This window comes from Cynoglossus semilaevis, chromosome 5, assembly GCF_000523025.1.
Source record: "Cynoglossus semilaevis isolate Cse_v1.0 chromosome 5, Cse_v1.0, whole genome shotgun sequence".
Lineage (NCBI taxonomy): Eukaryota > Metazoa > Chordata > Actinopteri > Pleuronectiformes > Cynoglossidae > Cynoglossus > Cynoglossus semilaevis.
Window position 1 is genome coordinate 15213999 of NC_024311.1, and position 12273 is coordinate 15226271.

The 12273-nt window shown below is 39.9% G+C and overlaps 1 protein-coding gene across 1 annotated transcript in view; it reads right to left on the reverse strand.

The window, feature by feature from the left end:
* Positions 1-12273, reverse strand: part of itfg1 (integrin alpha FG-GAP repeat containing 1) — an 86001-nt gene that overhangs the window by 22961 nt on the left and 50767 nt on the right. Inside the window, exons 13-14 of the mRNA XM_008310730.3 lie at positions 5846-5889; positions 3558-3636 (exon numbers count right to left, since the gene is read on the reverse strand). Of these exons, the coding sequence (XP_008308952.2) occupies positions 3558-3636; positions 5846-5889 (123 nt within the window). The remainder of the gene's footprint in view (positions 1-3557; positions 3637-5845; positions 5890-12273) is intronic.

Consider the following 12273-nt stretch of genomic DNA (forward strand, 5'->3'; position numbering starts at 1 on the left):
AAGGGTAAGTGAAGAGCGCTCGGCCCCAGTGGAATGGCTCAGACTTTGTGTGCATAGTTTGTGTGTGTGTGTGTGTGTGTGTGTGTTTGTGCAGATGAGTGCTTGTGTTGCGTGCACCACATCATTGCTCATCTCTGGCAGCCTTGGTGGCAGTTTCCTCCAGCTACGAGCTAAAGAATAAATACACTTAAGACCATCACACACACACAAACACGGGTGTCCGTCCCCGCGCACACACACACACACACACACTCAGAAGACAGCACTTTGCAGCTGTTAAATGAGGGGTCTAGGGAGTTGTGCCACTGACGCCTTTGGCTACTCTCTCACTGCCTTCTTTTTCACTGATCGCTCCACTCATACACACACGGCAGTGGAAAATACCACAAAGTCACAGGATCACTGTAGTATTTCAGTATATTTTAATTTAAAAACAGATCGAGTTGTGACTAATGAACGTCACTTAAAAATGTAAATGAAGGCGTCTGAGTAAATCCAGTAAAAAGCTTTTCCATTAACGTGGTATTAGCTGTCAAACGCAACAGTTGGATTCAAAGCAAGGGGGTTTGTGGGTAATATTGTGTTCAATTAACTAAACCAAGGTACTTTGGTAAAATAAATAAACCACAAAAAACAAAATAATCTGTTCATTACTTTGACACCAAAGGCCCAAACCCAAGGCCCCAACCACCCATATCGCCCCCCCCTTCCCCCCCGACATAAACAGAGCCGTCACCTGGTTCCAGCCAACACTGGTCGACCTCACAAAAACAGGGTATAACCTGTACAATTTTAGCTGCTGCTGTCCTGCTTTTGTGTTGACACAGCTATCAACTACCAAATGTGGTAAAAAAAAAAAAAACAAACATTTTAGGACATGGACATCCATCCAAGAAGTGTAGAAATTACGTAAAACTTAAGGTCTATTTTGTGTGGTTTCTTTTGGGTTTCAGTTACAGTGTCATGAATGTTTGCCCTTTAACATCTAGACTGAGAGGATATAAATAATTTAAAAAAAATACAGACAAAATGTATATCCAGTTCTGTTCAATTTTTTTTTTTTTTAAAGTTAATCTTACAAAATGTTAACTTTCAGTGTGTTCACGCTCCAGTTCAGTGGGTGAAGGTGCATTCAGTGACCCTCCTCCTCCTCCTCCTCGTCCTCCTTCTCCTCTGTGCTCTTTACAATATCCTCTCTCAGTCTTTCAACTGTTCAACTGTGACTTAACACAAGGTGAAAATGTGAAGAACAAAACTTTTTTTTTTTTTATATATAATTTAATTCTTGCTTTCAGGCCTGGACACGTAGAACTGCACCGAGGGTTTTTGCAGTTGTAACAGCAGGATATTCAGCACAGTTTTTACAGCCGCGGCTCTAATGCTGTTTAATGGTAGTAAAATAATAATGATATCAAACAGTAACTGCTGTTCCTTTAAGTAAGCATATACTCCCACTGTGCTCGCAAACACATTAAACAATGTATCTGACCGAGCAGGATTAGGAAGTGGAGAAACGCTCATGCACACACACACACACAGACTAAATATATCACTGACCTCGGGCTGTCACTGCATCTTGTCCTCATCTGTCCTTCCCACAATGCAACATTTACTAGGTTAACTAGAGCAAACGCAACACAACACAACACAACACATCCTCTGGTTCATCTCCGTCTACGCGTTCATTTTGTATCTCTATCGTTCCAGGCCAAGTGGAGGAGAAGACACAGCCACGAGAGCTGACTCAGCATCTGAAGAACATTTTCAAGATGGGAGAGTTTTCACATGAGGATGTGAACTCTCTGTGTAATGTTGCAGGAAACTGTTTGAATTTCTGGATCTGGATCTGCAGGACACGTGTCTGCGACATTTGTTTTTGCCAAGAAACAAAAATGCAGATTATCTGTGGACGACGGATAAGTAGATATTATGGATTACCAAGTAAGAAAGAGCAGAGTATCACACTAATACAGGGGATTACATCGAGCTATTGACTTGCGTCCTGCAGCTGGCTGAGCCGCGGCCGATCAACAGAATAAGAAGGTTGGAGTTTCTGCTGTGAGGCATTAGAGGGTTGGGATTTAAAACGCACTGCTTTGCCAAGTCGGCATGTATACTTTTTTTTTATTCCTCCACAATTTCTTTTTACTGTACAACAAATTCAATTGTCTCTTCTTCTGGCAAGGCCGAGCGACAGCCACATAATGTAGAGAATGTAAAGATTTACTTTCCAAGTGACATAAATGACGTGTAAACTCTTCAGTTTGTTCTGGAAATATTACTGAAATGCAAAATTTAAAATTTACAGCTTCTGGTGCAGCATTAGTGTAATATGAGCTCAGTTTTAAATGGTTTAAGGTGAGAAATATTATGAAAAAAATAGTAATTATTTTAACCAAAAGAGCAATAAACATAGTTATTTCACTGGTTTTTCTTCTTCAGAAAAGCCTGACTTGGTGTTAATACTTTGCTGTAGAACAAAATCCCTGGGGATTGTAATCCAACAGTTTGACATTCTCATTTTAAATACTGCCCTCAGCTTTAACCCCTCACTGATCAGTGGTTCTGCCACACTGTTCTTCTCTCTAACTAAATCACTCGCCCACTCGCTCGTCTTTCCTCCCCAATCAGTGACTCCGCAAAACACCCAATACACAAACGGGCACAACTCCATACACTCCGTATTTATTACTTTTACTGGCTGAGTCACCAGGACAGTGACTCGGTGTGTGTTCAGTAAGTGCTCCAGCAGCTAAAGAACAAATGTATTACCAACGACAGACACAGAAACACAGACACAATAATTACATGCCATGTTTAAGTCAAAGTAATAAGCAGCTTTCATGGTAAACAGGAGAAATTATAAGGTTTCTACAGAGGTCTCTGATGTCCTGTCAACTAAAAGTAAATAGAAAAAAAAATTAAAAAATGCTATTTGTCTGCTGCAAAGAACAGAAATATCAATAAGAACTTTGAATTTCTGATCAATAAAGTCTCTAACTGGGGAAGTGACCACAGACAATTTGCTTAAATTATTTTCTTCTTTATATAAAAGCTCTGATGTGACCTGAAGAATATGTAAGTTACTAATTTAAAAATACAGATGAGCCCTGATCTAGTCCAGTATAAGAGTCAACATTTGACTCTGCATGAGCATCGGGACAAGAATCCTATCAAACGGATTCTTCTCTGAGCTGCAGTAATTTGAGGAAGAACTGTGTTTTTGTCTGTTCTCAAGCTGTCCTTTATGCTCCAGCTTTTGTCTTTGAGGCATGAAGACTTTTTCACTCAATAAAAAAACCAAGCAAACACAATCAATATGTCCCCCTCCTTCTCTTTGTAGCCTTTCTCAAAAACAAAATAATAAAAAAAAGACACAGTGCACTTTAGTTAGAAGAGGGACAGATGTCTTTGGAGTGTCATTGAGGCCAAATCATTTTTACACAGATGAAAAAAAGAATTATTAAATTTGAGCAAGAGACTTTTTTTTTTTTTTTTCAAACACACAAGAAAGAAAATAAATGGAAGCTGCCAATAAAACATATTAAATGACTTACCTGAGGCTTTCTTCACGTAACCATTGGAGTCCACTGTGGTGTACATGACATAAGGACCTGGTTGGTTAACGCCAAATGGCTGAAAGAAAAAAAAGAAAGAATGTCAATAAACGATAAACAAAAACTACGTCATTGCAGCAAACCGTTTACGAACCTTATTTTACTTTGTTAGAAGAGAAGACAAATGGAAATGACAGTTCAGAGGATAATTTTATCTTGCCCCCCACTAGACTTGACAAGTTGAAAAAGTTTTGCAGCCAGATCCTTAAACTTTACTACTTTTAATTTGATTAACAGCGGGTCTGTGGCGCGAAGACGCGTTCTTCATTTTATAGCATTTCATTTCTCTGCTTCCTTTTTTCTACACCCCATAATATCTGTTAGAAACTATAGGAAGGAACTGAGAGGCAGAGCACACTGAGTTTTTTATTATAATTTTTCTGCCATTAGCTTTTATTTTCTTTTTTAAAACCATATATTGTCAGCTGAAGGCGCCGGTCGACTGACATTGACAGTGACTTTAGCTGTCTCCGTTCTGACGGCGCATAAATGAGTGCGACTGCTGTGTGTTTGCCCCGTCTGTGAGGCAGACACACAGAGGCTGTCTTATCTCTTCATTACAAACGAATGAGCACTAATGAAAACGTCGCTGGAGCTGCGCTTTACTTCTCACGGGCTCATCATGACACTGACATTCATGCAAACATGCACACTGTGACTGAGCACCGCCGCACTGACGAGTCAGGAGAGAACGAGAGAGTAGAAATAAGGTCAAAAAACAGATAGATGGGGGGTGGGGGGGGCATACGACAGGGCTGATGGATGGTGACGGGAGACGAGCTGCATTCATCTCCTGCATTTATCAAACCTCTCAGTGAGACAACATGTAGGTGGGGGGGTCGGGTAGGGGGGGCAGAGGGTTAACCAAGACAACTGTAGCACCAGCAGCCTCTAGCTGATGTCAAAGCCAATGTCTTTCACACAGAGGGTTTTCACTGACGAGAGGCAGTGGAAGGTAAAGAACCTCTGTGCTCCGTGTTTCGGTTCCGTCCTTTCATCCACCTACACAGGCACATCCAGCATCAGCTCTTTGGGATTTCAACAAAGGAGCTTAAAGCTGGATGCTTAACAAAACGATCGCTATGTTTAACAGAAACGTGCTCTACACCTTCAGCCACACAGAAGCTGAAGCCGTTTTTAACCTTTAAATATTTGAGGGTTTTTTTTTTTTCCTGCAGCACAGCAGCGGAGATTAAAACCAGAGACTAAAAAATGTGCAAACAGATGAAATATGACTCTATAATAAAATATATATTATTTATGCATTCCCTACCACATTAAAAATTGAAGGTAAGCTGCACAAATGTCACATGTGAAAGCCTTCTGGGTCTGGGCTGGGCCAGGGGTCTGCAACCTGTGGCTCCTCTGTTTTTGTGATGTTTGTTTGTGTAAAAATGTGGCTGTTTTTTTTTTTTTTTTTTCACCCCTCACACATCCAAAAGACCAATATTTTTAGCAGACAGTAGAACCTATCAATAACCTGTCAAGATTTTGTGGAACCTGAGGTTGAATTTTTTTTGAAGTTGCACTAAAATTCCAGACTGCTAGCAGAACACCATAGTGTCATTGTATTCTTTAACTGTAAAATCTGTACAGTTCTGTGGTAACACTGCAGTACCAACTGTAAAACTAGGTGGCTGTAGCAGTAAATCCCAGAAACATTACCCCGCCCCCCTTTTTCTTAGCAGTCTTGACACCCACTAAACCTCTCAGATAAATGCAAACTGGGAAAACCTCTGTATAGTTGTTTGAATTTGAATCACCCTGGTTGCTTCACTGTACTGTACTGTACTGTACTGTACTGTACTGTACTGTACTGTACTGTACTGTACTGTATGTGTAGTTGGAGCCATTATCTCACAGAGCAGAACTCATTTTATTGTGCACTATAGTTTGGCACTTACGGTACGTCAAACGATAAACTGAGGCTGTGGGTTATAAAAAAAAAATCTTCAATTACAGCGCTGGTAGCACTAAAGCGTTCAGGTGCATTTAAACGGTGGCTCCTTTACTCAACAGTTTGTCCACTAATCTCCAGTTCAGTTAAGAAAGCACCAATTCAGCCTATGTTTAGGCTTATATCTGAGTACACAAACTATACTTTACTGTCGCATTTGTTCTGTTTTGTGGAGTTTTCTGCTCTCGTGGCAGAAGAACAGTGGGTTCACAACAAGACGTCACAGTTATTTTTGAAAGCAGTTTAAATATAAAATCTAAGGATTACTTACGTTCACATCCTCGGGGCAGTTGTTGACGCAGAGGCCGCTGAGCACTGAAACGTCAGAAACGTCACCGTTAGGAATATGACTCTGGGTGTGTGTGGAATGTTCAACAAAAACACCATGGAGTGTAAAACAAAATCATTCAGTCATTAAATCAATCCGAAAAAATGAAATAAAATCAATATCGAGTAATCCGAAAAAATGAAATAAAATCAATATTGAGTATTAAAGAGACATGAAAGAAATAACCAAACAAACAACAACCTGTTTACTAATGCAATGCTTAACAAAAATAGATAAATGGTCGATAATGTTTCTGTGGTGGTCGTTAACAACATACACAACAGTTTGGAGGCTACAGGCTAATTGCTAGCAAGAAGAAATTAAAATTAAATGTATAAAAGTGTGTGTCTATCCACACACTCACACAGAGAGAGCATTTCATTTATTTGTCTTTACAAGAAAGGCAAGGACAAAATCTGCGGAACTGCTAATCATTTAGCAGAGAACTGACTTGATTAGCATAGTAATACGGTCCTGGTTCTAGGTTGCCTCGATTTCCCTGATGGAGTCACACTGGAGCCCAATACTCTGTTAATAAGGTCTGCACCGAGAGCAGCATGAGGCCACGCGGACAAACTCAGCGACCCCCCCCGAACCCCTCCATTCGACGAAACGTGCTGCCTAAATGCTAAAAACAGCGGGAAGCTAAAGCTGAAGCGCTCGTCAAACACTTACTGCAACATCAGCTTTGATAACCCGGGAGAACAGGCGTGGTCTCTGTCACTACATACAGTACACAGTGCAGTCAAAACAATGGATTCACTCTCTTTAGTCTTCATTTCACAGACACACAAAAGACTATTCAGAAAGGTTTCCAAAAAAAAAAAAGAGAGTACATAGAATTCTGTTTATACAAATATATTGGTTGACACCATCTCCCTGATGTCAACACACACAGACCATGGTTTTATTCTTAAAAGTTATTTTCAGTCTTTCCGTATGTTAGCTCACATTACGATCTGAAAAAATATATATAATTATTGGACACAGCCGCCCGATTCTCTCTGAGTGACAAGTTCGACTACTGTATATGGTCGCGTCCTGTCAGCTCCAGGATGAGCAAGGCAATCGTTGCACGTCATATCAAGTTTAAAAAAGTGATTAAAAAGTACAATGACTTGTTAACAGTGTATAATTTCTGTCACATGTTTCATGAGTTCAGAGATATTTGTATTTACCAGGATAAACACCAGGAAATGTATAATTCACTTTACTCATGAGTGAAGAACAAGTAACAAAATGTTTTGAATATAAAGCAACGTCAGGAGGCACAGTTAAATTTGCAACTAAATGTCGAGAAAATTGCCATTCATCCATCAATTCATCCATCAATTCATCCATCAATTCATCCATCAATTCATCCATCAATTCATCCATCCACAGACAGAAAATTGAATATATAAACCAGTGCAGTGTAGTTACTGTATTTAAAACTAAAATCAATGAAATAAATTTGATCCCATATCTGGGAAATTCTTGTCTTAGCAGCAGATATGCTGTTAACAGGCTGCCCCTCGCAAGCGCCTCTGGTGGTTCCTCTGGGAATCAAACCCAGGACTCTTTGCTCTCTGTTTCCGAGGCAGGCGTGCTAGCCGCTACACCATGGAAACGACTGTATATTCACAATATTCACTTCAAAATACTGTACACTCACAGTTGAGTTGGAGTCAGACCCCCCCCCGGGCTCCCCGTTGTAATTATACCACTCATTAACTCTTAATAAAGAACTTCTGTTCCCATCACAAGCCACAGAACAAAGTCATCAGTAAAGGAACGCCGCCAATCAATAAATCATGGGGGTTAGATTATTCATCTTTTCTTGGAGTTTCATTCTGTTTGAGGACAAGCTCGAAGCAATACTATCACTGAGGCTGTAAATCGATAACAGAGATGGATCAGGCCGTCATTTGTTTCATGTCGCTCTCGTTTAGGATTATCTGTAAATAGCTCACGGGACACGGGATTGAGACGTCAGCAGGATCCAGAGCTGTCAAACCGCAGCCTTCCCTCCGTCTCCCAGATCTCCTCTGGTGCAGGTTTTATGTTATCGTTCTTCACGACTCATTTTGAACCATAAAAGACCGTTTCACACATTACCAAGAACCCATTCTCACTTTAGCACATTCTTCCGTCGACGTCGGTGAAGCTGAAGTCGGTCATTTGAGAAAACTGAGATGTGATAAAAATGCATCTCCTGACAGACCTGACAGAGTCTGTGGACTTCTGGGAGATTTGGCAAAAACTGTGAACTGGTGTCACAGTCAGTTGTGAATGGATGTCACCGCACGAGAGGGAAAAAAATGTCAACAAAACGTGGCACGGAGCCAGAGGTTGAATAAATCCGTCTTGTTGAGACAATGCAACGGCTGCTGTTAAGACGCTCTAAATAAAAGACAACATAAACAAGGCAGTGCTTTGTCCACCTGCTGAAGAGCTGACCTGAACCTGAGTCTGTGGAGGAACCTTAATCAATAATGATGTTGTTCGGCTTCATTAGGGCCAGGGTTTAATCACCGTGTAAAAACTACTGGTCACGACAGGGTTGAAAGGTCACGGAGACACATACAAATAAGACGACTCCAGTAATCAATGCATAAACCACTGTACAAAGGTCATGTAGAGTTTGTCTTTAGATTAAATTTCACTTGATTTATTATTTAATAAATAAATAAAGTGAAATTTCAAACCATGGCGTTTTAATTCGAAAGGCTAAAATACACTGGCACATATTTGAAATATTTCCTGCCAGAACAGCTTTCTTGCATGACAAAAAAAAGTTAACTTTAAGTCACTCCTCATTTGTCTGAAAAACAGTAATTTAATCCTGAGAGTGGACGCACACACGCACGTACGCACAGACAAATACTGTAAATACTACACAGTGCAGCCTATACTGTAAACAGTAAGTTCTCATTAGACTGAGCCGGCCTCTTTTTTTAAAGTAATATCTAGACTGATGGCACTTTTCAGGACTAACTTAATCAAGCGGAGGACAAACTGCTGCGTGTGCGTCTCTGTGAGCAGCATTGTCCAGAAAAAAAGTCTTTGACAAAACAAAAATAAATCCCTTCATCCTCAAGGCCTATAATAAACGTGGAACATATTTTTATCTACTTGATTTATAAAAGGGAAGATCCAAGCAAGTTGGTTTGTTTTGTTAGTTTACATAAACACACATAAAGATGGGATGGGATAAAAAAAACAACAACACTGTGTGTTTAAGCGGAAGATCGAAAAAAAAAAAGAAAAAAAATCTCATGTTTGGCCTTGGCATCTCTATGCACGTTCTCATCACTTTTAATCAGCAATGAACTAAAAAAGCAACGTCCCAAAAGGAAGGAATGCCTCTGGCATATTTTTAATTTAATAATGTACAGCTATTAAATACTGCTGAAGACAGAGTAAGTACGTTGGTACCAATAAAGACTAAGAGGCTGGTTGAAAAAGCACTGCTTACTAAAAAGCTCTGTTGCTGATGAGAAACGTAAAGCAACCCAATCAGAATCTGATGCAGCGTCGGCATGAACAACACAATTCTGATTTAAAAAAAAAGAAAAAAGAAAAAAGAAAAAGAAAACCAATGACTATGGACTTTTTTTCAAGTTGTACGTCATGACAAACTCATGACAGAGATTAAAGGAGCGTTCCTAATCTGGGCTCCACTGCTGTAGACCAGGACAGAAATGAGGTCATATCTCACCACTGTGCAGAAGCTTGGTCCTGTAGTGTCACCTGAGTTTACAACTGCTCTTGGGCAGGAATGAAGGGGGAGGGGCAGGAGGGGAGGAGTGACAGAAACTGTGTCTAAGATCCACCAAAGAATGAAAAAACTTGAATCGTGAAACTCTTTTAATGATTTCTGTCATCCACTTCTACAGGATAATAATGAGTTTAAATGCAGGATTAGACTTTCCGTTTTCTCATATGCTGTGTGGTAATGCATGTCTGTGGAAGTCAAACTGGTTTGAAATTAATTTAATGACAGCTGAGGCGTTTGGTAAGAAGAGGTGTTGGTATGAAACATTAATGAGTTGATGGTTGGTTGGGTTTCTTAGATATTCATGGGCCTACGCCTCGATCCCATCAGCCGAAATAATAAGGAAAAAGTTTGAAACGGCGTGGAGTGCAGACAGTGCTTCTTTTTAATTGCCCCTGAAGTTCTCTATAGGTAAATGCAGAATGGTGCTAACATAAAATGCTACCCATACATTAAGTGTCTTATAAGACTGTGCTACCCATACATTAAGTGTCTTATAAAACTTTGCTACTTTTTTTTACACACATTTGTTGCATCACTGCACATATAGACATGGTGTGAACAGTTGTCACGTACTGTACCTTCAACAAAAACTCAATATTCATACCGGAACTAAGTGACTCCATTTTAAATTATTATTAGATCAGTGGTTCTCAAACTTTTTATACTCCTGTACCACCTGAGAAAACCTTGATCTTTCTGAGTCCCACCATGATGACCAACAGTAGAATACAGCAGCGTAGGCCTTCACTGTTAGCTTCCACCACAGGAGAGATGTTTATAAAGATGTTTATGTTTAAATGTTGTATTCATTGTGTATGGTATGTTTCAAATTTATTAAATTAAAAATGTAAATGTGAAAATATGAATTTTCCCCCGTACCACTAGAGAGCGCTCTAGCTACCACCGGTGGTACGCCTACCACAGTTTGAGAACACAGTTTGATGTAACACCATGTTTTTGGACTTTAACTGAACAGTTGATGTTAGCGATGGCTTGAACTGATACTGATCAATATCTCTGTTCTCATATCTAACCCCAAATACTTTCAATTTAGCGTCACATGCCATAAACAGTGACACTTTCACCTCAGCACCGGCAACCTGCAACAACCGGATTGATATTGGTATCGGCAGAAACTCCAAGTTACAGATTAGGTATCGCTCATGAAAAAAAGTTATGTCCCTAGTGGATATACGGATGTACTAAAAAAAGGACAAGTTGATGGTTGTTGTCACACACACACACACAGTAGAACATGTAACACACAGTTGTGAGTGATGCACCTTGACAAGAGAACATTCCTTCCTGTGTCAGCACCAGTCAAATCTAATGAGAAAAGTCGTTCACTGCAGAGTCAACAACATACAAACACAACTAATACGACAGCCGAGCAACACTCTCTCTGAGAGCTTGATCACGTCTCATGTCCTCGGGCTATACTGCTGACTGCAGGTCAGCCTGAACGTGGGTGCATGTACCCATACACACACACACATTTTTATACACACTGTGAAAATAGTGAGCGCTTCTAAAGGCAAAAATGAAAATGGAGAACGGAAGTACGTACAATTTACATAAAACGGTAACAATGTCATATATTTTCTCAGTTAAAAAAATGAAACATTGTATTTAATAACAACGGTGATTTTGATAAATAAATAATTGTATACTATATTGATCTCATATTTGGGAAATTGTTGTGTTAGCAGCAGATACGCTGCTAGCAAGCGCCAAGCATGTGGTTCCCCTGGGAATCTAACCCAGGACTCTCTGCTTCCGAGCCATGCTAACCGCTACACCATGGAACCCTCTGGTACATTAAAAAAAAAAAAAAACCCTCTTACCCTGTTCTGGTTTTCTGCGTGATACAGATAGACAAATATGCATGGTCGAATTAGAGATTTTAATTAGAACTGGAAACGCTACTGGAGAAAGAGTTTGTTTCATACTGTACATGCCAGAGGTCTTTAACGGAATATTTGCATGAAGCCGTGAAAATTCACACTCATTATGGCATTTTTAATTGGTCTGAAATATTGAAGACCCTTCACACACAGTGCACTGTAAACACCATGGTCTTTTCATGAAGCCATTTCAATCTACTGAATTGGTGATTAGGGTGTATGGACCAAGGACACAAAAAGAGCTCTAGACTGAAACCCAAATTTACATTAGAGGTCAATAGGTCAACCTTAGACCATATGACAGATATACAAAAATATTTTGAGGTTTCTTTATTTACTTGTTCTCAATATAGTTAGTCAGAAAAATGCAAATTGCATACAGGGCCCCAGGTGGTGCTGTTGAGTCCTTATATTGACTTCCTCAAAAGCTGTTTTTTGTACGGTATATTTGAATCTGTTTTATAAGTTTCCCAACACTATCAAACACAGAAGAGAACAGGTTTGCTGATCCAGATTAGATGAAAATCTGGCAGCAACGCTACAACAAGGCTTATCATTAACAGAAGAGTCAGGAGTTCCTGGAAGCTGGCTACGACCACGGTGTACTGGAACTGAGGCCAGAATGTCCATAGGTGCAATAGGCTAAAATGGCCTTTATAGTTGCGTCATTGACAAACCAAACCAAGAGAAATAGTTGTCTCTATTTG